Source organism: Rhinoraja longicauda, chromosome 2, assembly GCF_053455715.1.
Source record: "Rhinoraja longicauda isolate Sanriku21f chromosome 2, sRhiLon1.1, whole genome shotgun sequence".
Lineage (NCBI taxonomy): Eukaryota > Metazoa > Chordata > Chondrichthyes > Rajiformes > Arhynchobatidae > Rhinoraja > Rhinoraja longicauda.
The window spans coordinates 1,632,850-1,657,456 of record NC_135954.1 but is presented as its reverse complement, the minus strand read 5'-3'; the positions used below and the strand labels follow the sequence as shown (position 1 = coordinate 1,657,456).

The 24,607-nt window shown below is 50.1% G+C and overlaps 1 protein-coding gene across 1 annotated transcript in view; it reads right to left on the bottom strand.

Moving 5' to 3' along the window:
- Window positions 1-2,541: 2,541 nt before the first annotated feature.
- nphp3 (nephronophthisis 3) overlaps window positions 2,542-24,607 on the bottom strand; it is an 85,545-nt gene continuing 63,479 nt past the window's right edge. The window contains exons 20-27 of the mRNA XM_078426544.1: window positions 23,569-23,758; window positions 20,275-20,516; window positions 17,757-17,832; window positions 15,226-15,353; window positions 13,161-13,401; window positions 12,709-12,834; window positions 10,724-10,839; window positions 2,542-3,323 (exon numbers count right to left, since the gene is read on the bottom strand). Coding sequence (XP_078282670.1) covers window positions 3,143-3,323; window positions 10,724-10,839; window positions 12,709-12,834; window positions 13,161-13,401; window positions 15,226-15,353; window positions 17,757-17,832; window positions 20,275-20,516; window positions 23,569-23,758 — 1,300 coding nt within the window. The 3' untranslated portion in view covers window positions 2,542-3,142. The remainder of the gene's footprint in view (window positions 3,324-10,723; window positions 10,840-12,708; window positions 12,835-13,160; window positions 13,402-15,225; window positions 15,354-17,756; window positions 17,833-20,274; window positions 20,517-23,568; window positions 23,759-24,607) is intronic.

Sequence of the window (24,607 nt, the reverse complement as noted above, 5' to 3'; positions counted from 1 at the left end):
CTTTTAGGACCGAGATGAGAAAGTTTTTTTCCACACAGAGTGTGGTGAATCTGTGGAATTCTCTGCCACAGAAGGTAGTTGAGGCCAGTTCATTGGCTATATTTAAGAGGGAGTTAGATGTGGCCCTTGTGGCTAAAGGGATCAGGGGGTATGGAGAGAAGGCAGGTACGGGATACTGAGCTGGATGATCAGCCATGATCATATTGAATGGCGGTGCAGGCTCGAAGGGCCGAATGGCCTCCTCCTGCACCTATTTTCTATGTTTCTATGTTTCTAAAGGAGGTGTGTGGGGCAAGTGTTTTACACGGAGGGTGGTGGGGGCCTGGAACGTGCTGCCAGGGGTGGGGGTGGAGGCGGATACGATAGTGGTGTTTAAGAGGCTTTTGGACAGGCACATGGATATGGAGGAATGGAGGGATAGGTTTAGTTGTAAGAAATATTTGGCAATTTTGTATTTTGGTGCTGGGTGTTTTGTTATAGTTTGATGTGTAAATACTATTTTAAATAACTGAATGCCTTTAAATAAGGGTCGGAAGGGCATGTTGGTCAGCAACATGAAATTACTACATTGTGGCGCCACCTGGGGGTCAAGCCACTTACTGATCGAACCTTCGTCACCAGAAACGGAACGATCACGTGACAGGGAGATGACATTTGACAGTTGCAGATGACAGTTGACAGTTGGAGATGACAGTTGACAGTTGCAGATGACAGTTGACAGTTGGAGATGAGAAGCTCAGCTCGAGCCCATGAGTAGACAGACGTGTGGTGCTCCTCTCAACAGCAACAAGCACCTAACTGTTCTCCTAACTAAGCGCACGTGTGTTCAACCACTGTTTCGTGAATAAAACCCATTTGATTCACAACGCTTGGTTTAGTACACAGTATTTAATGTTCTGATACAGATTATACTGCTCAAGGTAACAAGACATTCTCTTCCAGTTGATACATAAAATTGATTACCAATAATAAAGAACTCTTTCCTAAAGCAGTCATAGAACACAGCACAGGAACAGGCCCTTCGGCCCACAATGTCCATGCTGACCAAACTTACCTGCCTGCACGTGATCCATATCCCTCCATTCCTCGCTTATCCATGTTCCTATCAAGAAGCCTCAAATGGCACTATCATATCTGCCTCCACCATCACCCCTAGCAGCACGTTCCAGGCCCCCACCACCCTCTGTGTAAAACACCTGCCCCTCTCTCATAGAGTCCCTCTCACAGGCCCTTCGGCCCAACTCGCCCACACCGGCCAACAATATCCCAGCTACACTAGTCCCACCTGCCTGCACTTGGTCCATATCCCTCCAAACCTGTCCTATCCATGTACCTGTCCAACTGTTTCTTAAATGTTGGGAAAGTCCCAGCCTCAACGACCTCCTCTGGCAGCTTGTTCCATACACCCACCACCCTCTGTGTGGAAAAGTTACCCCTTGGATTCCTATTAAATCTTTCCCCCTTCACTTTGAACCTATGTCCTCTAGTCCTCGATTCCCCTACTCTGGGCACGAGACTCTGTGCATCTACCCGATCTATTCCTCTCATGATTTTGTACACCTCTATCAGATCTCCCTTCATCCTCCTGCGCTCCATGCCTGGCAACATCCTCGTAAATCTTCTCTGGAACCCTTTCAAGCTTGACAATATCTTTCCTATAACATGGTGCCCAGAGCTGAACACAAAATGCAGTCTCAGCAACGTCTTATACAACTGCAACATGGGGATGTGCAAAGATTCCTCCTTAAAGCTCTGCCCTGTAGTCTCTGACACTTCCATCCTGTGGAAAGGTTTGAGGATAAACACATGAGCCATCCGATCCCAATCCTCCCACAGTCGCTGGGTCATCCCGGGAACAGGAACAGGTCTTTCCTCAGACATTGCTTGCCCCACAATTGTTGGATTCACGGGAGGTGGTCTTGGAGGGGAGGATGCTCCTCAAACTGTGGAGCATCCTGGACAATACAGCTCACCCCCTCCATGACACACTGGTCAACCTGAGGAGCACCTTCAGCAACAGACTGGTCACCACCAAGATGGAGCACAGAACGCCACAGGAGATCCTTCTACCCTGTGGCTATCAAACTGGACAACTCCTCCCCCTTCTGTCGTGGGGTAGACTGAGACTGACCTCCTTCCCACAAATCTTTGCACATCCCCAATCCTTTCCACTCATCACTTTAACTTCATGTTTCATGTATCTTGTTGTGTTTTATGACTGTTGGCAGATCAATTTCCCTCCTGGGATAAATAAAGTTCTGTCATATCGTGTGGTAGGTACCAATCCTAGCTCTACACATGAGGAACACATTTACTCAATGTGATAAATCTGCACAGGTTTAAGTTCAGAAACTGTGTATAAACACACCTTACTCATTGGATATAGAAGTCTGATTCAGGAAGGAACTGCTCATTTGGAAGTATCAGCTACTCACTCCTGACCAGTTCATCCAACTTGGAGACCCTCCCCCTGCCAGGTACATTAGTGTTTGATCTCCACTCATTCACCCCCCCCCCCCCTCACCCCTCCACCTCCCCAAAAACATTTCTTGACAGTTTAGTTTATTATGTATATATAGTGAAAAACTATATGCTCAACAGTACAAAATTACCGGAAATCATCACGAGAACCTTTCAATAAATCCATTCGTTGGTTTAGAGACACAGCGCAGAAACAGGCCCTTCGGCCCACCAGGTCCTTGCCGACCAGTCATCCCCGCACACTAACACTATCCTGCACCCATTAAGGACAATTTACATTTACCAAGCCAATTAACCTACAAACCTGCACGTCTTTGGAGTGTGGGAGGAAACCGAAGATCTCGGAGAAAACCCACGCAGGTCACGGGGAGAACGTACAAACTCCGCACAGACAGCGCCCGTAGTGGGGATGGAACCCAGGTCTCCGGCGCTGCATTCGCTGTAAGGCAGCAACTCTACCGCTGCGCCACCGTGACCGCCCGTTCTGGGCCAGACCCTCTTCAAAACAGCTTTGAAAATAACGAGTGGGAAACAATGTGGGTCAGGCAGGCAGCATCCGTGGAGGGGAATGGGATGACGATGGTTTGGGTCGGGAGCTTTGCTCCAGATGGCAGAATCTGTGGCCTCCGGCAGAGATGCCCTTGTCCGTGTGGGAGTGCAGTCACCTGAAGGCCAGCTCCAGGCAGGGATTCACAGCCACCGTGGTCTTTAGACTCAGCGCATCCCCGCTGGACGAGTGGCGCGAGTGAGCCTTGCCACCAATCACCGACACCTCCGCTTCCTTGATGTCCATCGCTCGCTTGTACAACTCTGCCGCCTTCTCAAAATTGGCCTCTTCATAGCTGTAAACAATCAACACGATGTCAATACATTAGATACACGCAGAGTGCCAGAGTAACTCAGCGGGTCAGGCAGCATCTGTGGAGAACATGGATAGGTGACGTTTCACAGGGTGCTGGAGTAACTCAGCGGGTCAGGCAGCATCTGTGGAGAACATGGATAGGTGACGTTTCACAGGGTGCTGGAGTAACTCAGCGGGTCAGGCAGCATCTGTGGAGAACATGGATAGGTGACGTTTCACAGAGTGCTGGAGTAACTCAGCAGGTCAGGCAGCATCTGTGGAGAACATGGATAGGTGACGTTTCACAGAGTGCTGGAGTAACTCAGCAGGTCAGGCAGCATCTCTGGAGAACGTGGATAGGTGACGTTTCACAGAGTGCTGGAGTAACTCAGTGGGTCAGGCAGCATCTGTGGAGAACATGGATAGGTGACGTTTCACAGAGTGCTGGATAGTGTTAGTGTGCGGGGATCACTGGTCGGCGCGGACCCGGTGGACCAAAAGGACCTTTTTCCGCGCTGTAGCTCTAAACTAAACTAAACCCTTCTTCAGACTGAACCGTGGAAATGACTAAACATCTCGGGTGCAGGAAGGCAGGGAGGGGCGGGCAGTGGAGGGAGAAGTTACTTAAAATTGGACAATTCACGTTCAAACCGCTGGGGTGTAAGCTGCCCAAGCAGAATATGAGGTGCTGCTCCTCCAGTTTGCGTGTGGCCACATCTGACAATGGAGGAGGCCCAGGACAGAAAGGTCAGTGTGGGAATGGGAGTGCATCATACAGCACAGGAACAGGCCCATCGGCCCATAATGTCCGTGCTGAACACGATGCCATGACCATCTCTCCTCTCCCTGCACGTGATCCATATCCCTCCATTCCCTGCATATCCATGTTCCTCTCCAAAAGCCTCGTAAACACCACTATCGTATCTGCCTCCACCTCCACCCCCACCCCTTCCAGGCCCCCACCCCCCTCTGTGTAAAAACACCTTCCCTGCACATTTCCTTTAAACTTTGCCCCTCTCAGCTTAAAACTATGTCCTCTAATATTTGATATTTACACGCTGGAATTTTTACACAAGTTTCTCCTGTGTACCCTATCTAAGCCTCATTATTTTATGTCCATCTTTTATATACTTCGTTAAAGTATATCTGGAAACAAAAAACTAATTTTGCCCATTTTCACATTTTAAATATAAACAATAGGGTGGCACGGTGGCGCAGCGGTAGAGTTGCTGCTTTACAGCGAATGCAGCGCCGGAGACCCGGGTTCCATCCCGTCTACGGGCGCCGTCTGTACGGAGTTTGTACGTTCTCCCCGTGACCTGCGTGGGTTTTCTCCGAGATCTTCGGTTTCCTCCCCCACACTCCAAAGACGTGCAGGTATGTAGGTTAATTGGCTTGGTGGGTGTCTAGTGGGTGTGGGATACTGTTAATGTGCGGGGATCGCTGGGCGGCGCGGACCCGGTGGGCCAAAGGGCCTGTTTCTGCACTGTATCTCTAAATCTAAAATAGACAATAGACAATAGGTGCAGGAGGAGGCCATTCAGCCCTTCGAGCCAGCACCACCATTCAATGTGATCATGGCTGATCATTCTCAATCAATAGACAATAGACAATAGGTGCAGGAGGAGGCCATTCAGCCCTTCGAGCCAGCACCACCATTCAATGTGATCATGGCTGATCATTCTCAATCAGTACCTCGTTCCTGCCTTCTCCCCATACCCTCTGACTCTGCTATCCTTAAGAGCTCTATCTAGCTCTCTGAGGCAGAGAATTCCACAGATTCACAACTCTCTGACTGAAAAAGTTTTTCCTCATCTCAGTTCTAAATGGCCTACCCCTTATTCTTAAACTGTGGCCCCTTGTTCTGGACTCCCCCAACATTGGGAACATGTTTCCTGCCTCTAACGTGTCCAACCCCTTAATAATCTTATACGTTTCGATAAGATCCCCTCTCATCCTAAATTCCAGTGTATACAAGCCTAGTCGCTCCAGTCTTTCAACATATGACAGTCCCTCCATCCCGGGAATTAACCTAGTAAACCTACGCTGCACGCCCTCAATAGCAAGAATGTCCTTCCTCAAATGTGGAGACCAAAACTAAGCCTCTCTGATGAATCACATTTTGATATCAAATATAATGTTTCCAGTTCTGCTGCAGGAAGGATGTTATTCATCTGGAGTACTACCTACCCATCCCACCCAAACCACCACCTCCGCAGGCACTTTCCCCTGCAACCGCAGGAGATGCAACACCTGTCCCTATACCTCCTCCCTCGACTCCATCCAAGTACCCCGACAGTCCTTTCAGGTGAGGCAGAAGTTCACTTGCACCTACACCAACCTCATCTACTGTATCCGCTGTTCCAGGTGTCAACTCCTGTACATCGGCAAGACCAAGCGCAGGCTCAGCGATCGTTTTGCTGAACACGTCTGCTCAGTCCGTCTTAGAAAACATAGTAAATAGGTGCAGGAGGAGGCCATTCGGCCCTTTGAGCCACCACAGCCATTCATTGTGATCATGGCTGATCGTCCACAATCAGTAACCCGTGCCTGCCTTCTCCCCATACCCCTTGATACCACTAGCCCCTAGAGCTCTATCTAACTCTCTCTTAAATCCATCCATTGATTTGGCCTCCACTGCCCTCTGTGGCAGAGAATTCCACAGAGAATCCCACAAATAAGTTCCTTCTCACCTCAGTTTTAAATGGCCTCCCCTTTATTCTAAGACTGTGGCCCCTGGTTCTGGACTCCCCAACATTGGGAACATTTTTCCTGCATCTAGCATGTCCAGTCCTTTTATAATTTTATATGTCTCTATAAGATCCCCTCTCATCCTTCTAAACTCCAGTGAATACAAGCCCAGTCTTTTCAATCTTTCCTCATATGACAGTCCCGCCATCCCGGGGATCAATCTCGTGAACCTACGCTGCACTGCCTCAATTACAAGGATGTCCTTCCTCAAATTTGGAGACCAAAACTGTACACAATACTCCAAATGTGGTCTTACCAGGGCCCTCTACAACTGTAGAAGAACCTCTTCAATCCTATACTGAAATCCTCTTGTTATGAAGGCCAACATGCCACTAGCTTTCTTCACTGCCTGCTGTACCTGCACGCCAACTTTCAGTGACTGGTGTATAAGGACACCCAGGTCTCGCCAGGTCTTAACCTACCTGATCTCCCGGTGGCTCAGCACATTCAACTCTCCAACCCATTCCCAATCTGACCTTTCTGTCCTGGGCCTCCTCCATTGTCAGAGTGAGGCCCAGCGCTAATTGGAGGAACAGCACCTTATATTTCACTACTTACACCCCAGCGGTATGAACATTGACTTCTCTAACTTCAGATAGTCCCTGCATCCCCTCTCTCTCTCCATCCCCTCCCCCACCCAAGTTCTCCTACTAGTTTCATTTATGAGGATGTTGCCAGGCCTGGAGGGTCTGCACTATAGAGAGACGTTGTGCAGGCTTAGACTTTATTCCTTGGAGTGCAGGAGGCTGAGGGGTGATCTTATCGAGGTGTACAAAATCATGATGGGAATAAGATAAGGTGAATGCATAGTCTTTTACCCAGAGTCGGGGAATCAAGAACCAGCGGACACAGGTTTAAGGTGAGGGGGGGAAGATTTAATAGGATCCTGAGAGGTAATTTTTTCACACAGAGGGTGGTGGGAGTATGGAACAAGCTGCCAGAGGAGGTAGTTGAGGCAGGTACTTTAACATTTAAGAGACATTTAGACAGGTACACGGACAGGACAGGTTTAGAGGGATATGGACCCAGGTGTTGTTGGGACATGGTATAAAAGGCCATTTTTATACATTTTGGTTTCACCATGTAGAAATGACAGCTGTGTTTATACATAGTCTCCCCATTTCAGGGCACCATAATGTTTGGGACACATGGCTTCACAGGTGTTTGTAATTGCCCAGGTGTGTTTAATTGCCTCCTTAATGCAGGTATAAGAGAGCTCTCAGCACCTAGTCTTTCCTCCAGTCTTTCCATCACCTTTGCAAACTTTTATTGCTGTTTATCAACATGAGGACCAAAGTTGTGCCAATGAAAGTCAAAGAAGCCATTATGAGACTGAGAAACAAGAATGAAACTGTTAGAGACATCAGCCAAACCTTAGGCTTACCAACATCAACTGTTTGGAACATCATTAAGAAGAAACTAAAAAGGCAATACGGGGAGAAAAGATGAGGTACGAGGGTAAACTAGCCAATAATATAAAGGAGGATAGCAAAAGTTTTTTTAGGTACGTGAAGAGGAAAAAAATAGTCAAGGCAAATGTGGGTCCCTTGAAGACAGAAGCAGGGGAATTTATTATGGGGAACAAAGAAATGGCAGACGAGTTAAACCGTTACTTTGGATCTGTCTTCACTGAGGAAGATACACACAATCTCCCAAATGTTCTAGGGGCCGGAGAACCTAGGGTGATGGAGGAACTGAAGGAAATCCACATTAGGCAGGAAATGGTTTTGGGTAGACTGATGGGACTGAAGGCTGATAAATCCCCAGGGCCTGATGGTCTGCATCCCAGAGTACTTAAGGAGGTGGCTCTAGAAATAGTGGAAGCATTGGAGATCATTTTTCAATGTTCTATAGATTCAGGGTCAGTTCCTGTGGATTGGAGGATAGCAAATGTTATCCCACTTTTTAAGAAAGGAGGGAGAGAGAAAACGGGTAATTATAGACCAGTTAGTCTGACATCAGTGGTGGGGAAGATGCTGGAGTCAATTATAAAAGACGAAATTGCTGAGCATTTGGATAGCAGTAACGGGATCATTCCGAGTCAGCATGGATTTACGAAGGGGAAATCATGCTTGACAAATCTACTGGAATTTTTTGAGGATGTAACTAGGAAAATTGACAAGGGAGAGTCAGTGGATGTGGTGTACCTCGACTTTCAGAAAGCCTTCGACAAGGTCCCACATAGGAGATTAGTGGGCAAAATTAGGGCACATGGTATTGGGGGTAGGGTACTGACATGGATAGAAAATTGGTTGACAGACAGAAAGCAAAGAGTGGGGATAAATGGGTCCCTTTCGGAATGGCAGGCAGTGACCAGTGGGGTACCGCAAGGTTCGGTGCTGGGACCCCAGCTATTTACGATATACATTAATGACTTAGACGAAGGGATTAAAAGTACCATTAGCAAATTTGCAGATGATACTAAGTTGGGGGGTAGTGTGAATTGTGAGGAAGATGCAATAAGGCTGCAGGGTGACTTGGACAGGTTGTGTGAGTGGGCGGATACATGGCAGATGCAGTTTAATGTAGATAAGTGTGAGGTTATTCACTTTGGAAGTAAGAATAGAAAGGCAGATTATTATCTGAATGGTGTCAAGTTAGGAGGAGGGGGAGTTCAACGAGATCTGGGTGTCCTAGTGCATCAGTCAATGAAAGGAAGCATGCAGGTTCAGCAGGCAGTGAAGAAAGCCAATGGAATGTTGGCCTTCGTAACAAGAGGAGTTGAGTATAGGAGCAAAGAGGTCCTTCTACAGGTATACCGGGCCCTGGTGAGACCGCACCTGGAGTACTGTGTGCAGTTTTGGTCTCCAAATTTGAGGAAGGATATTCTTGCTATGGAGGGCGTGCAGCGTAGGTTCACTAGGTTAATTCCCGGAATGGCGGGACTGTCGTATGTTGAAAGGCTGGAGCGATTGGGCTTGTATACACTGGAATTTAGAAGGATGAGGGGGGATCTTATTGAAACATATAAGATAATTAGGGGATTGGACACATTAGAGGCAGATAACATGTTCCCAATGTTGGGGGAGTCCAGAACAAGGGGCCACAGTTTGAGAATAAGGGGTAGGCTATTTAGAACAGAGATGAGGAAGAACTTTTTCAGTCAGAGGGTGGTGAAGGTGTGGAATTCTCTGCCTCAGAAGGCAGTGGAGGCCAGTTCGTTGGATGCTTTCAAGAGAGAGCTGGATAGAGCTCTTAAGGATAGCGGAGTGAGGGGGTATGGGGAGAAGGCAGGAACGGGGTACTGATTGAGAGGGATCAGCCATGATCGCATTGAATGGCGGTGCTGGCTCGAAGGGCTGAATGGCCTACTCCTGCACCTATTGTCTATTGTCTATTGTCTAAAGAGAGCACTGGTGAGCTTACTAATCACAAAGGGACTGGCAGGACAAGGAAGACCTCCACAGCTGATGACAGAAGAATTCTCTCTATAATAAAGAAAAATCTCCAAACACCTGTCCGACAGATCAGAAACACTCTTCAGGAGTCAGGTGTGGATTTGTCAATGACCACTGTCCGCAGAAGACTTCATGAACAGAAATACAGAGGCTACACTGCGAGATGCAAACCACTGGTTAGCCGCCAAAATAGGATGGCCAGGTTACAGTTTGCCAAGAAGTATTTAAAAGAGCAACTACAGTTCTGGAAAAAGGTCTTGTGGACAGATGAGACGAAGATTGACTTATATCAGAGTGATGGCAAGAGCAAAGTATGGAGGAGAGAAGGAACTGCCCAAGATCCAAAGCATACCACCTCATCTGTGAAACATGGTGGTGGGGGTGTTATGGCCTGGGCATGTATGGCTGCTGAAGGTACTGGCTCACTTATCTTCATTGATGATACAACTGCTGATGGTAGCAGCATAATGAATTCTGAAGTGTATAGACACATCCTATCTGCTCAAGTTCAAACAAATGTCTCAAAACTCATTGGCCGGTGGTTCATTCTACAGCAAGACAATGATCCCAAACATACTGCTAAAGCAACAAAGGAGTTTTTCAAAACTAAAAAATGGTCAATTCTTGAGTGGCCAAGTCAATCACCCGATCTGAACCCAATTGAGCATGACCTTTATATGCTGAAGGGAAAACTGAAGGGGACTAACCCCCAAAACAAGCATAAGCTAAAGATGGCTGCAATACAGGCCTGGCAGAGCATCACCAGAGAAGACACCCAGCAACTGGTGATGTCCATGAATCGCAGACTTCAAGCAGTCATTGCATGCAAAGGATATGCAACAAAATACTAAATATTTTATTCACAAAATGCTGGAGTAACTCAGCAGGTCAGGCAGCATCTCGGGAGAGAAGGAATGGGTGACGTTTCGAGTCGAGACCCTTCTTCAGACACTAAACATGATTACTTTCATTTACATGACATTGCTGTGTCCCAAACATTATGGTGCCCTGAAATGGGGGGACTATGTATAAACACTGCTGTAATTTCTACATGGTGAAACTAAAATGTATAAAAATGGCCTTTAATAAAATCTGACAATGTGCACTTTGACCACATGTGATTATTTCTATTACAAATCTCAAATTGTGGAGTACAGAGGCAAATAAATAAATGATGGGTCTTTGTGCCAAACATTATGGAGGGCACTGTAGGTCACACTGGGACATTGTGGGTCACCCTGGCACTTCCTACCTGAGCAGGGCAAGGTTCTTCAGCGTCTCTCCCACCCGTGGGTGGCAGCGGCCCAGGCTGTCCTCGTAGATCTTCAGCGCCCGCTCATAGAGTGGCAGAGCTTTAGTGTGCTTCTTCTGTGGAAGGAAGAAGTGGGGCTGTGAGCGTTATTGCCAGAAGATTAAAGACACCAATATCTTTATTATAGAGCCTTACAGTGTGGAAACAGGCCCTTCGGCCCAACTTGCCAACACCGACCAACATGCCCCATCTACACTAGTCCCACCCACCCACACCGACCAACATGCCCCATCTACACTAGTCCCACCCACACTGACCAACATGCCCCATCTACACTAGTCCCACCCACCCACACCGACCAACATGCCCCATCTACACTAGTCCCACCCACCCACACCGACCAACATGCCCCATCTACACTAGTCCCACCCACCCACACCGACCAACATGCCCCATCTACACTAGTCCCACCTTGCCCACACCGACCAACATGCCCCATCTACACTAGTCCCACCCACCCACACCGACCAACATGCCCCATCTACACTAGTCCCACCCACCCACACCGACCAACATGCCCCATCTACACTAGTCCCACCAACCCACCGACCATCATGCCCCATCTACACTAGTCCCACCTTGCCCACACTGACCAACATGCCCCATCTAGACTAGGCCCACCTGTCTGCGGGTGGCCCATATCCCTCCAAACCTGTCCTATCCTTGTATCTGTCTAAATGTTGCAATAGTCCCTCCCTCATCCACTTTATTATTGGAAAAGTAATTCCCACTTCCTCAATATTTGCAAAGAAGAAATAAAAACACTTTGCCAACTCCTTTCAGTTTTCCCACTGGTACACGACCCACTAAAACACTCAGTCTGAAGAAGAGTCTCGACCCAAAACATCACTTATCCATGTTCTCCGGAGGTGCAACCTGACCCGCTGAGTTACTCCAGCACTCTGTGAAACGTCACCTATCCATGTTCTCCACAGATGCTGCCTGACCCGCTGAGTTACTCCAGCACTCTGTGAAACGTCACCTATCCATGTTCTCCACAGATGCTGCCTGACCCGCTGAGTTACTCCAGCACTCTGTGAAACGTCACCTATCCATGTTCTCCACAGATGCTGCCTGACCCGCTGAGTTACTCCAGCACTCTATGAAACGTCACCTGTCCATGTTCTCCACAGATGCTGCCTGACCTGCTGAGTTACTCCAGCACTCTGTGAAACGTCACCTATCCGTGTTCTCCACAGATGCAGCATAGAAACAGGCCCTTCGGCCCACCGAGTCCGTGCCAACCAGCGATCACCACGCACACTAACACAGTCCTCCACACACGCGACAATTTTCCAATTTTACTTAACCCAATTAACCTACAAAACTGCACGTCTTTGGAATGTGGGAGGAAACCGGAGCACCCGGAGAAAACCCAGGCAGGTCACGGGGAGAAAGTGCAAACTCCGTACAGACAGCACCCGTAGTCAGGATTGAACCCGAGTCTCTGGCGCTGTGAGGCAGCAGCTCTACCCACTGCACCACCGTGCCGCCTTTCTATTAAGCCTCTGCGCAACCTCCAACGTTCCAGAGAAAACAATCCAAGTGTGTCCAACCTCTCCCTATAGCTGGTAGACACGGAGTGCTGGAGTAACTCAGCGGGTCAGGCAGCATCTGTGGAGAACATGGATAGGTGACGTTTCACAGAGTGCTGGAGTAACTCAGCAGGACAGGCAGCATCTGTGGAGAACATGGATAGGTGACGTTTCACAGAGTGCTGGAGTAACTCAGCAGGACAGGCAGCATCTGTGGAGAACATGGATAGGTGACGTTTCACAGAGTGCTGGAGTAACTCAGCAGGTCAGGCAGCATCTCGGGATAGAAGGAATGGGTGACGTTTCATGTGGAGACCCTTCTTCAGACAGTGTATATATATATATCCGTGATTGTGAGCGGCTGTTTTTGTAGATGTGTTTGGGACGTACCAGCTGGCAGTACAGCACGGCCAGGTTGACCAGGGCCGTCGCCACACTAGGGTGCTTCGGCCCAAAGGACTTCTGACGTATCTCCACCGCCAGCTGGCACAAAGGGACGGCTTTCTCCAACTTCCCCTAGAGTGCAAACACCAAAGATTAGTACGGCAGGAGTAACGGGCGCTGCGACCGTGGGATCAGGAAGGGTCAGGAAGTAGACACAAAATGCTGGAGTAACTCAGCAGGTCAGGCAGCATCTCTGGAGAGAAGGAATGGGTGACGTTTCTTCAGACTGAAGAAGGGTCTCTACCCGAAACGTCACCCATTCCTTCTCTCCACAGATGCTGCCTGACCCGCTGAGTTACTCCAGCATCTTGTGTCTACCTACTGCAGGGTGGTGCGGTTGGAAGTGGGGAAGTGGGGAAGCGGTGGCGTTCCCTGGCGGTGGCGGCGGCTCCACTCACGCGTTTCTTGTAGAGCAGGGCCAGGTGTTTCACGGTGTAGGCCACAGACGGGTGGTCGGGCGCTAGAGCTCGGCAGCGGATCTCCAGCGCCCGCTCGTACAGCTCCTCGGCCTTCTCCTGCTCGCCCCGCTCGTTGTACAGGGCCGCCAGGTTGTTGAGAGACTGCGCACAGTCCGTGTGCTCACACCCAACAGTGCGCTCCCTCATCTCCAGCGACCTTCTCAGGAACATCTCCGCAGTCCTGCAGCCAACAGCAGCAACAACATCCACGTCAACATCGTCCAATAGACAATAGGTGCAGGAGGAGGCCATTCGGCCCTTCCAGCCAGCACCGCCATTCAATGTGATCATGGCTGATCATTCTCAATCAGTACCCCGTTCCTGCCTTCTCCCCATACCCCCTGACTCCACTATCCTTAAGAGCTCTATCTAGCTCTCTCTTGAATGCATTCAAAAAATTGGCCTCCACTGCCTTCTGAGGCAGAGAATTCCACAGATTCACAACTCTCTGGGTGAAAACTTTTTTCCTCATTTCCGTTCTAAATGGCCTACCCCTTATTCTTAAACTGTGGCCCCTGGTTCTGGACTCCCCCAACATTGGGAACATGTTTCCTGCCTCTAACGTGTCCAATCCCTTAATAATCTTACATGTTTCAATAGGATCCCCTCTCATCCTTCTAAATTCCAGTGCCTAGTCGCTCCAGTCTTTCAACATATGACAGTCCCGCCATTCCGGGAATTAACCTGGTGAACCTACGCTGCACGCCCTCAATAGCAAGAATATCCTTCCTCAAATTTGGAGACCAAAACTGCACACAGTACTCCAGGTGTGGTCTCACTAGGGCCCTGTACAACTGCACACAGTACTCCAGGTGCGGTTTCACTAGGGCCCTGTACAACTGCACACAGTACTCCAGGTGTGGTCTCACTAGGGCCCTGTACAACTGCACACAGTACTCCAGGTGTGGTCTCACTAGGGCCCTGTACAACTGCACACAGTACTCCAGGTGCGGTCTCACTAGGGCCCTGTACAACTGCACACAGTACTCCAGGTGTGGTCTCACCAGGGCCCTGTACAACTGCATAAGATCCTATACTCAACTCCTCCAGTTATGAAGGCCAACATGCCATTACCTTTCTTCACTACCTGCTGTACCTGCATGCTTACTTTCAGGACCATAATAGTATCTCCAATTGCCAAGTCAAGTGTCAAGAGAGGTTAATTCCCTTTATCCTGTATCTGGACACTGTGGGCGGCTGGATTGTAATCATGTATACTCTTTCCGCTGACTGGATAACACGCAACACAAAAGATTTTCACTGTCCCTCCCATCTACCTCATTGGAGACCATCGAACTATCTTTACTTGGACTTTACTGGACTTTATTGCAGTAAACGTTATTCCCTTTATCCTGTATCTGTACACTGTGGGCGGATCGATTGCAATCATGTATTCCATGGTGGTGCAGCGGTAGAGCTGCTGCCTCACAGCGCCGGAGACCTGGGTTCTATCCCCACTACGGGTGCTGTCTGTACGGAGTTTGTACATTCTCCCCGTGACCTGCGTGGGTTTTCTCCAGGTGCTCCAGTTTCCTCCCACACTCCAAAGACGCACAGGTTTATAGGTTAATTGGATTCGGTAAAAAATTGTAGATTATCCCTAGTGTGTGTAGGATAGGGTTAATGTGTGGGGATCGCTGGTCGGCGCGGACACGGTGGGGAAGGGGTTGTTTCCACGCTGTAGCTCTGTACAACACTGCCCGCACACAGTGGACAAGGCGAGAGAGCACTATAAGGGCGCTCCGGTTTCATCCCAATCTCCAAAGATGTGCAGGTTTGCAGGTTCATTGGCTTTGGTAAAATTGTAAATTGTCCTCAAGTGTGTAGAATAGTGCTAGTGTGCAGGGATCGCTGGTCGGCGTGGACTCGGTGGGGAAGGGGTTGTGTTTCCGCGCTGTATCTCTACACTAAACTAGTGTGCGGGGATCGCTGGTCGGTGTGGGCTCGGTGGGGAAGGGGTTGTGTTTCCGCGCTGTATCTCTGAGCTGAACCAAGGTGCACTCACTCCAGGTTGTTCTGCAGGTAGTACAGCACTCCCAGCTCGTTGAGAGTGCGGGCAGTGTCTCCAGACTCGGCGCGCAGGCTCAGCTCCTCCAACTGCAGCGCCCGGCGACGCAGGATCGCAAAGCCCTGCTGTAGAGAGAGGAGCACTGTCACACTGACCTACACACACACACACACTGACCCACCCACACACACACTGACCCACACACAGCGACGTACACACCCACACACACACAGCGACGTACCCACACACACTGACCCACCCACTGACCCACCCACACACTGACCCACACACTGACCCACCCACACACTGACCCACCCACACATTGACCCACACACACTGACCCACCCACAAAGTAACGTTCTCCACAGATGCTGCCTGACCCGCTGAGTTACTCCAGCACTCTGTGAAACGTCACCTATCCATGTTCTCCACAGATGCTGCCTGACCCGCTGAGTTACTCCAGCACTCTGTGTCTTTCTTTGTAAACCAGTATCTGCAGTTCCTTGTCACTTTGTGTCCTTCTACCTTGGTTCTTGGTCCTCCAAAATATTCCACATGGAATTTAAACTGGAGGTGGAGAAGTATAGACTTAAGCTAGAAGGGCTTCTTGGAGAAGAGCTATGTTAAATGTAGTTGCGCCTGGTTAAGTAACTATAGTAGGGTGAAGACTGTTCCATGCTTTAACTGTGCGAGGGAAGAATGGATTGCTATACACATCTGTCTTGGCAGCTGGGATCTCGAATTGAATCGAATGGGGAGAAGGCAGGAACGGGGTACTGATTGAGAATGATCAGCCATGATCACAGTGAATGGCGGTGCGTACAGGCTCGAAGGGCCGAATGGCCTCCTCCTGCACCTATTGTCTATTGCCCTCGTCTTCCCCTGATAGGTTTGGGTTTGGTGTGGATTTGGTCATCTATGTCGAGCTGACCATTTCACATTTTGTAACAACAGGTCAGACGGTGGGCTTTACGTCTGCCTTGAAGCAGGTCCCACCACCAATGGATTTAGAAGTTTGGTAACCCTCACTTCTCCCTCATAGGCATTTGTAACAAATCGAGCTGCCTGTCTTTGGACACGTTCGATGGAAGAGATGTTTCTATTTGTGTATGGGTCCCATGCTGCAACTGCGTTGTCCAAATGTGGTCCAACAAGGAGGAAGCATGACTTCTCCTTGATAGAAGTGGAACAATTATAAAAGTTGCGTCTCAGAAAATTGAGGACACCTGTTGCTTTCTCCGTTGCATGTTGAGTCTGACCATTCCAACCTAGACCGTTCTGTAATTTGATGCCAAGATACTTGGTGGGTTTGGATTCTTCAAGGGTGGCACCAAGGATATTACATGATGTTTCACCTGTTCCTCCTCCCGGTGACACGCATGGTTTCACATTTAGATAAGTATAGATAAGTAGGAATACTTTGCTTCAAACTACAAGAGACTGTGTATGGGCATGCAGGGTTGAGTGGGCTATCGACCAAACGCAGGCAAGGGGGACTAGTCCAGTACAATCGAGCCCTCCTCAGTGTAGACACAGGATAAAGGGTATAACGTAGGAGCCGGCCGGCAATGACAGTGCTGATGAGCGATGTGGTAGGGAAGGAACTGCAGATGCTGCTTTACACCGAAGATAGACACTAAATTGGAGGAACAGCATCCCATATTGTGCTTGGGCAGCTTACAGCCCAGCGGTATGAACATTGATTTCTCTCACTTCAGGTAGCCCCGGCATTCCCTCTCTCTCTATCCCTCCCCCACCCAAGTCACACCAGCTTCTCGTTCTCACCCAACAAACAGCCAACAATGTCCTGTGCCCTTTATCATCGTTCCTTTTTTGCGTATCTTTCATTCATTGTTCTTTATCTCTCCACATCACCGTCTGTATCTCTCGTCTCCCTTATCCCTGACCAGTCTGAAGAATGGTCTCAACCCGAAACGTCACCCATTCCTTCTCTCCACAGATGCTGCCTGACCCGCTGAGTTACTCCAGCATTTTGTGTCTCCTTTAGTTTTAGTTTAGAGATACAGCGCGGAAACAGGCCCTTTCGGCCCACCGGGTCCACGCCGACCAGCGATCCCCGCACACTAACACCATCCTACACCCACTAGGGACAATGTTTACATTTATCAAACCAATTAACCTAAAAACCTGCACGTCTTTGGAGTGTTGAGGGAAACTGGAGCACCCGGAGAAAACCCACGCAGGTCACGGGGAGAACGTACAAACTCCGTACAGACAGCCCCCTTAGTCGGGATGGAACCCGGGTTTCCGGCGCTGCATTCGCGGTAAAACAGCAACTCTACCGCTGCGCCACCGTGACCGCCCAGATAACACATCTCAAACAACGATCTTCACTGTGTTTAGTTCACATGATATTAAAGCACGATTGAACCTTTGATTGCACGATTAGTGCGAGATAAAGTCTAGTAAGGTTGTATTTGAGAAGGCGTGTGTGCCTGACATACTTGGGCCAGAGTGAGACTGAATCCTAATGGTGCAATGATACCAGACACGTCTTCACCACTCACCATGCTCCCTTTCTGCTTGGAAATCTTCTGCCTGATCTTCATGGATCGTTTCCTCAATGGTTCCACCTGCTCGTACCTCAAAACACAAAACAGAAATGTGCGCTCAGTTGCTTAGCAGTGAACCCACATTAACATCTCATAGTCACAGCATGGAAACAGGCCCTTTGACCCAACTTGCCCACACCGGCCAACATGCCCCATCTACACTAGTCCCACCTGCCCTCGTTTGGCCCATATCCCTCCAAACCTGTCCTATCCATGTACCTGTCCAAATGTTTTTTAAACGATGGGATAGTCCCAGCCTCAACTACCTCCTCTGGCAGCTTGTTCCATGCACCCACCACCCTCTGTGTGAAAAAGTTACCCCTCGGATTCCTATTAAATCTTTTCCCCTTCACCTTGAACCTGTGTCCTCTGGTCCTCGATTCCCCTACTCTGGACAAGAGACTCTGTGCATCTACCCGATCTATTCATGATTTTGTGCACTTCGAAAAGATCTCCCCTCATCCTCCTGCGCTCCATGGAATAGAGACCCAGCCTACTCAACCTCTCCCTGTAGCTCACACCCTCTAGTCCTGGCAACATCCTTGTAAATCTTCTCTGTACCCTCTCCAGCTTGCAACATCTTTTCTATAACACGGTGCCCAGAACTGAACACAATGTCGGAGCGTAATTGTCAGCACCGTGTTTACAATTTTGGTTCAGTTCAGTTTAGTTTATTGTCCCGCGTACCGAGGTACAGTGAACAGCTTTTGTTGCGTGCTAACCAGTCAGCGGAAAGACAATACGTGATTACAATCGAGCCGTCCACAGTGTACAGATACATGATAAGGCAATAACGTTTAGTGCAAGGTAAAGCCAGCAAAGTCCGATCAAGGATAGTCTGAGGGTCACCAATGAGGTGGATAGTAGTTCAGCACCGGGGTTCAGTACAGTGGTTCAGTAGTTCAGGACTGCTCTCTGGTTGTGGTAGGATGGTGCAGTTCTTGGTTCTCCAAAATATTCCAAATGGAATTTAAACTGGAGGTGGCGGAGTATGGACTTAAGCAAGACGGGCTTCTTGGAGAAGAAGAGCTGCCTTAAATGTAGTTGCGTGTGGTTGAGTAACTATAGTAGGGTGAAGACTGGGATCCACAGCTGGGATCTCAGTTTGAATCGAGTGCCCTCGTCTACTCGTGAAAGGTTTGGGTTTGGTGTAGATGTAGTCATCCATGTCGAGTTGCCTAACAGCTGGGAAGAAACTGTCCCTGAATCTGGAGGTGTGCTTTTTCACACTTCTGTACCTCTTGCCCGATGGGAGAGAGGAGAAGTTTGTGTGATGGTCTGGGCTGCTGGCCTTGCCGAGGCAGCGTGAGGTGTAGATGGAGTCAATGGAAGGGAGGTTGGTTTGTGTGATGGTCTGGGCTGCGTCCACAATTCCCTGCAATTTCTTGCGGTCTTGGATGGAGCTGTTCCCAAACCAAGCTGTGATGCATCCTGATAAAATGCTTTCTACTGTAATGCTACTAAATGCTGTTTCTCCAAAGTCTAACGACCCACTGAGGAACTTCAGCACTTTGTGTCCTTTCTAGCTTGGATGTTGGTCGGCATGGATGGGTTGGGCTGAAGGGCCTGTTTCCATGTTATATATATAAAATCTATAGACCCATTGAGTTACTCCAGCACTTTGTGTCATTTCCAGCTTAGACGTTGGTCAGCATGGTCAGGTTGGGCTGAAGGGCCTGTTACTGCACTGTATCTCTAATGTCTAAAGACCCCTGAGTTACTCCAGCACATTGTGTCGTTTCTAACTTTGACCTTCGTTGGCATGGATGGGTTGGGCCGAAGGGCCTGTTTCCACGCTGCATCTCTAAAGTCTAACGACCTGCTCGGTTACTCCAGCATTCTGTGTGGGCATGGATGAGTTACCGTGCAGGGTGACTGTGACTTACTGTTCTGTTTCTGATAGAGCATGCCCAGTGCATCGAGCTGCTTGGTCAGCATGGACCGTTTAGTTTAGTTTAGAGATAGAGCGCGGAAACAGGCCCTTCGGCCCACTGGGTCCGCACCGCCCAGCGATCCCCGCACATTAACACTGTCCTACACCCACCAGGGACAGTTTTTTTAAACATTTACCAAGCCAATTAACCTACAAGTCTTTGGAGTGCGGGAGGAAACAGAAGATCTCGGAGAAAACCCACGCAGGTCACGGGGAGAACGTACAAACTCCGTACAGACAGCACCCGTAGTCGGGATGGAACCCGGGTCTCCGGCGCTGCATTCGCTGTAAGGCAGCAACTTTACCGCTGCGCCACCGTGCCGCACATTCTTCTGGTTTCTGGTACAGCATGGCGAGTGCGTCGAGCTGCTGGGCCGGTATGGCCAGGATGGGCTGAAGGGCCTGTCACCGTGCTGGGTGGCGGTGGCACTTACTTGTTCTGTTTGTGGTACAGCATGGCGAGTGCGTCGAGCTGCTGGGCCGGTATGGCCAGGATGGGCTGAAGGGCCTGTCACCGTGCTGGGTGGCGGTGGCACTTACTTGTTCTGTTTGTGGTACAGCATGGCCAGTGCGTCGAGCTGCTGGGCCACCCGTGGGTGTACGGGTCCGTGGGCGTTCTCGCTGATCTCCAGCGCCTGCTTGTACAGCTGCTCTGCGTTGCCAAACTTCTTCCACTGCACGTACACACTGGCCAGCTGGTGCAGGGACTGTGCCACGCTGGGGTGGTCGGGGTCCAACGCACTCTCCCGGATCTCCAGAGACCGCTGCAGCGGTGCCACCGCCTGTGGGCACAGTCACAAACCCTGCAGGTCAGTCATTGTCACCTGTACCGAGGTACAGTGAAAAGCTCGTTGCAATAGACAGTAGACAATAGACAATAGGTGCAGGAGTAGGCCACTCGGCCCTTCCAGCCAGCACCGCCATTCAATGCAATCATGGCTGATCATTCTCAATCAGAACCCTGTTCCTGCCTTCTCCCCATACCCCCTGACTCCGCTATCCTTAAGAGCTCTATCAAGCTCTCTCTTGAATACATTCAGAGAATTGGCCTCCGCTGCCTTCTGAGGCAGAGAATTCCACAGATGCACAACTCTCTGACTGAAAACATTGTTCCTCATCTCTGTTCTAAATGGCCTACCCCTTATTCTTAAACTGTGGCCCCTTGTTCTGGACTCCTCCAACATTGGGAACATGTTTCCAGCCTCTGACGTGTCCAACCCCTTAATAATCTTATATGTTTCGATGATCCCCTCTCATCCTTCTAAATTCCAGTGTATACAAGCCTAGTCGCTCCAGTCTTTCAACATATGACAGTCCCGCCATTCCGGGAATTAACCTAGTAAACCTACGCTGCACTCCCTCAATAGCAAGAATATCCTTCCTCAAATTTGGAAACCAAAACTGCACACAGTACTCTAAGTGCGGTCTCACTGGGATACTGTACAACTGGTTGCGTGCTAACCAGTCAGCGGAAAGACAATACACGATTGCAATCGTGCCATTTACAATGTACAGATACATATACAGATAGTTTAGTTTAGTTTAGGGATATAGCACAGAAACAGGCCCTTTCGGCCCACCGCGACTGCGCCGACCAGCGATCCCCGCACATTATATCCACTAGGGACAATTTTTACATTTACCGAGCCAATTACCACGCAGGTCACGGGGAGAACGTACAAACTCCGTACAGACAGCACCCGTGGTCGGGATGGAACCCGGGTCTCCGGCGCTGTAAGCGCTGTAAGGCAGCAACTCTACCGCTGCCCCACCGTGCCGCCAAGGGATAAGGGAATAACGTTTAGTGAGCAAGGTAAAGCCAGCAAAGTCCGATCAAGGATAGTCCGTGGCTCACCAATGGGGTAGATAGTAGTTCAGCACTGCTCTCTGGTTGTGGTAGGATGGTTCAGTTGCCTGATAACAGCTGGGAAGAAACTGTCCCTGAATCTGGAGGTGTGCATTTTCACACTTCTGTACCTCTTGCCTGATGGGAGAGGGGAGAAGAGGGAGTGGCCGGGGTGAGACTGGTCCTTGATTATGCTGCTGGCCTTGCCGAGGCAGCGTGAGGTGTAGATGGAGTCAATGGAAGGGAGGTTGGTTTGTGTGATGGTCTGGGCTGCGTCCACAATTCTCTGCAATTGCTTGCGGTCTTGGATGGAGCTGTTCCCAAACCAAGCTGTGATGCATCCTGATAAAATGATTTCTGTGGCGCATCTGTAGAAGTTGGTGAGAGTTGTAGGGGGCGTGCTGAACATCCCAAGTCTTAATGCGCACAGTTAGTGCAGCAAGGTGGTACAGCGGTAGAGTTGCTGCCCTACAGCGCTGGAGACCCGGGTTCCATCATGACTGTGGGTGCCGTCTGTACAGAGTTTGTACGTTCTCCCCGTGACCTGCGTGGGTTTTCTCCGGGCGCTCTGGTTTCCCCCCACACTCCAAAGACGTGCAGGTTTGTAGGTTAATTGTCTTCGGTAAATTCGGTAGGATAATGCTAGTGAATGGGGTGATCGCTAGTTGGCACGGACTTGATGGGCCGAAGTGCCTGTTTACACACTGGGGGACAATTTACAGTGGCCTGTGGGGAGGAAACCGGAGCACCTGGAGGAAACCCACGGGGTCACAATGTGTAAACTCCACAGAGACAGACAGCAGCAAGGTCAGGATTGAACCCGGTCTCTGGCGTTGTGAGGTAGCAGCTGGAGTTCAGTTTAGTTTGGTTCGTTATTGTCACCAGGTTAATTCCCGGGATGGTGGGACTGACACATGAGGAAAGAATAGATCGACAAGGCTTGTATTCACTGGAGTTTAGAAGGATGAGAGGGGATCTTATAAAATTATTATGAGATTGGACAGGCTAGATGCAGGAAACATGTTCCAGATGTTGGGGGAGTCCAGAACCAGGGGTCACTGTTTAAGAATAAGGGGTAGGCCATTTAGGACTGAGATGAGGAAAAACCTTTTCACCCAGAGAATTGTGAATCTATGGAATTCGCTGCCACAGAAGGCAGTGGAGGCCAATTCTCTGGATGTTTTCGAGAGAGAGTTAGATTTAGCTCTTAGGGCTAGTGGAATCAAGGGATATGGGGAGAAAGCAGGAACGGGGTACTGATTGTGGATGATCAGCCATGATCACATTGAATGGCAGTGCTGGCTCGAAGGGCCGAATGACCTCCTCCTGCACCTAATTTCTCTGTTTCTGTGAGACCATAAGCTTTTTCCCACACTGACACTGTCGAGTAGGGTTGCCAACTGTCCCGTATTAGCCGGGACAAACCATATTTTGGGCTAAACTGGTTTGTCCCTTACGGGACCGCACTTGTCCCGTATTAGGCCCGGGGGCTGCTGTTGGCCCGGACAGTGTAGGCCCGGACACTGTATGTCTGGACACTGTAGGCCCGGACACTGTAGGCCCGGACACTGTAGGCCCGTACACTGTAGGCCCGGACACTGTACGCCCGGACACTGTGGGCCCGGACACTGTAGGCCCGGACACTGTACGCCCGGACACTGTAGGCCCGGACACTGTAGGCCCGGACACTGTAGGCCCGGACACTGTAGGCCCGGACACTGTAGGCCCGGACACTGTAGGCCCGGACACTGTACGCCCGGACACTGTAGGCCCGGACACTGTAGGCCCGGACACTGTTGGCCCGGGGACCGCTGGAGGCCCGTGCGCTGCCTAACGGAGGTTGCATAGCAACCCGCCTCCCGGCCCGGGCGGCCGCCATTGGTGGAGCGGGAGCACGTGGCCGCTGGCTGGGTGAGGTCATGTGGGGCGCGGGGCGGCCTGTATTTGGGAGTGAGGAAGTTGGCACCCCTACCGTGGAGCACACCCACCTGGCTCAGCAGGCCCAAGTCTTTCAAGAAGCGGCCCAGAGTCTCGTAGAGATCGGCCAACCGTACGATCATGTCATCCCCTTCACAGGTCCTCTCGTACTGCTTCAAAGACTCAAAGTAAGCAGCAGCCATGGAATTCTTGTCCATCCCCACGTATTGCCAATAGGACAGCAGCTCTGCAAAATGGCCTCTGGAAAAGGACGCACACACACACAGTTTAGTTTAGTGTCGCGATACAGTGCGGAAACAGGCCCTACGGCCCACTGAGTCCACACCGACCAGCGATCCTCCACACTAACACAAGCCTACTCACACTAGGGACAATTTACACTTATACTATGGCGAGTCCGAAACTTGTTGGTTGTAGACGAAGTTTATTGCAGCCGCAATACACGAATACAGAGTTAAACAACAAGGTAAAGGACAACCAATACAAACTTACTGTCTTCCTTGAAGACTTCGCCGAACTGACTAAATCGGGCGCCAAACGCGCACCTGACATCGCTGGCCAATCAGCGATGTCGTTTGCTGGACCAATCCTCATGGTCGCGTTCCCACGTGACCTCGCTGGCCAATCCGAGGGTTCGACGACCTGGACCATTCTCTATGGTCGCTACATGACCCCCCCCAGAACCCGAGGTGCGGAACCTAGCAGGGAGCCGGATTTCGCGACCATAACGAGTACGGAGAGGGACAGCCTGAACCACAGGAGCCGGAGGTTCCGGACTTGGTGGAACAGCCGGAACGAGAGGTTCTGGAGGAACTACCGGCACGGGGGGTCCTGGAGGAACTGCCGAAACGGGGGGTCCTGGAGGAACTGTCGGAACGGGGGTTTCTGGACTGGGCGGAACTAACGGAGGTCGGCCTCTAAAAACAGCACCGAAGGGGCGCTGGCTAGCGAGGCTGGAGGGGGATCCACCGCCGGGGATGTGCACACATTCTCGGTGTCCGAGCATGAGGTGAGGTGGGCTCTGACGCGTGTGAACACGAGGAAAGCTGGAGGCCCAGATGGTATATCTGGGCGAGTACTAAAGTCTTG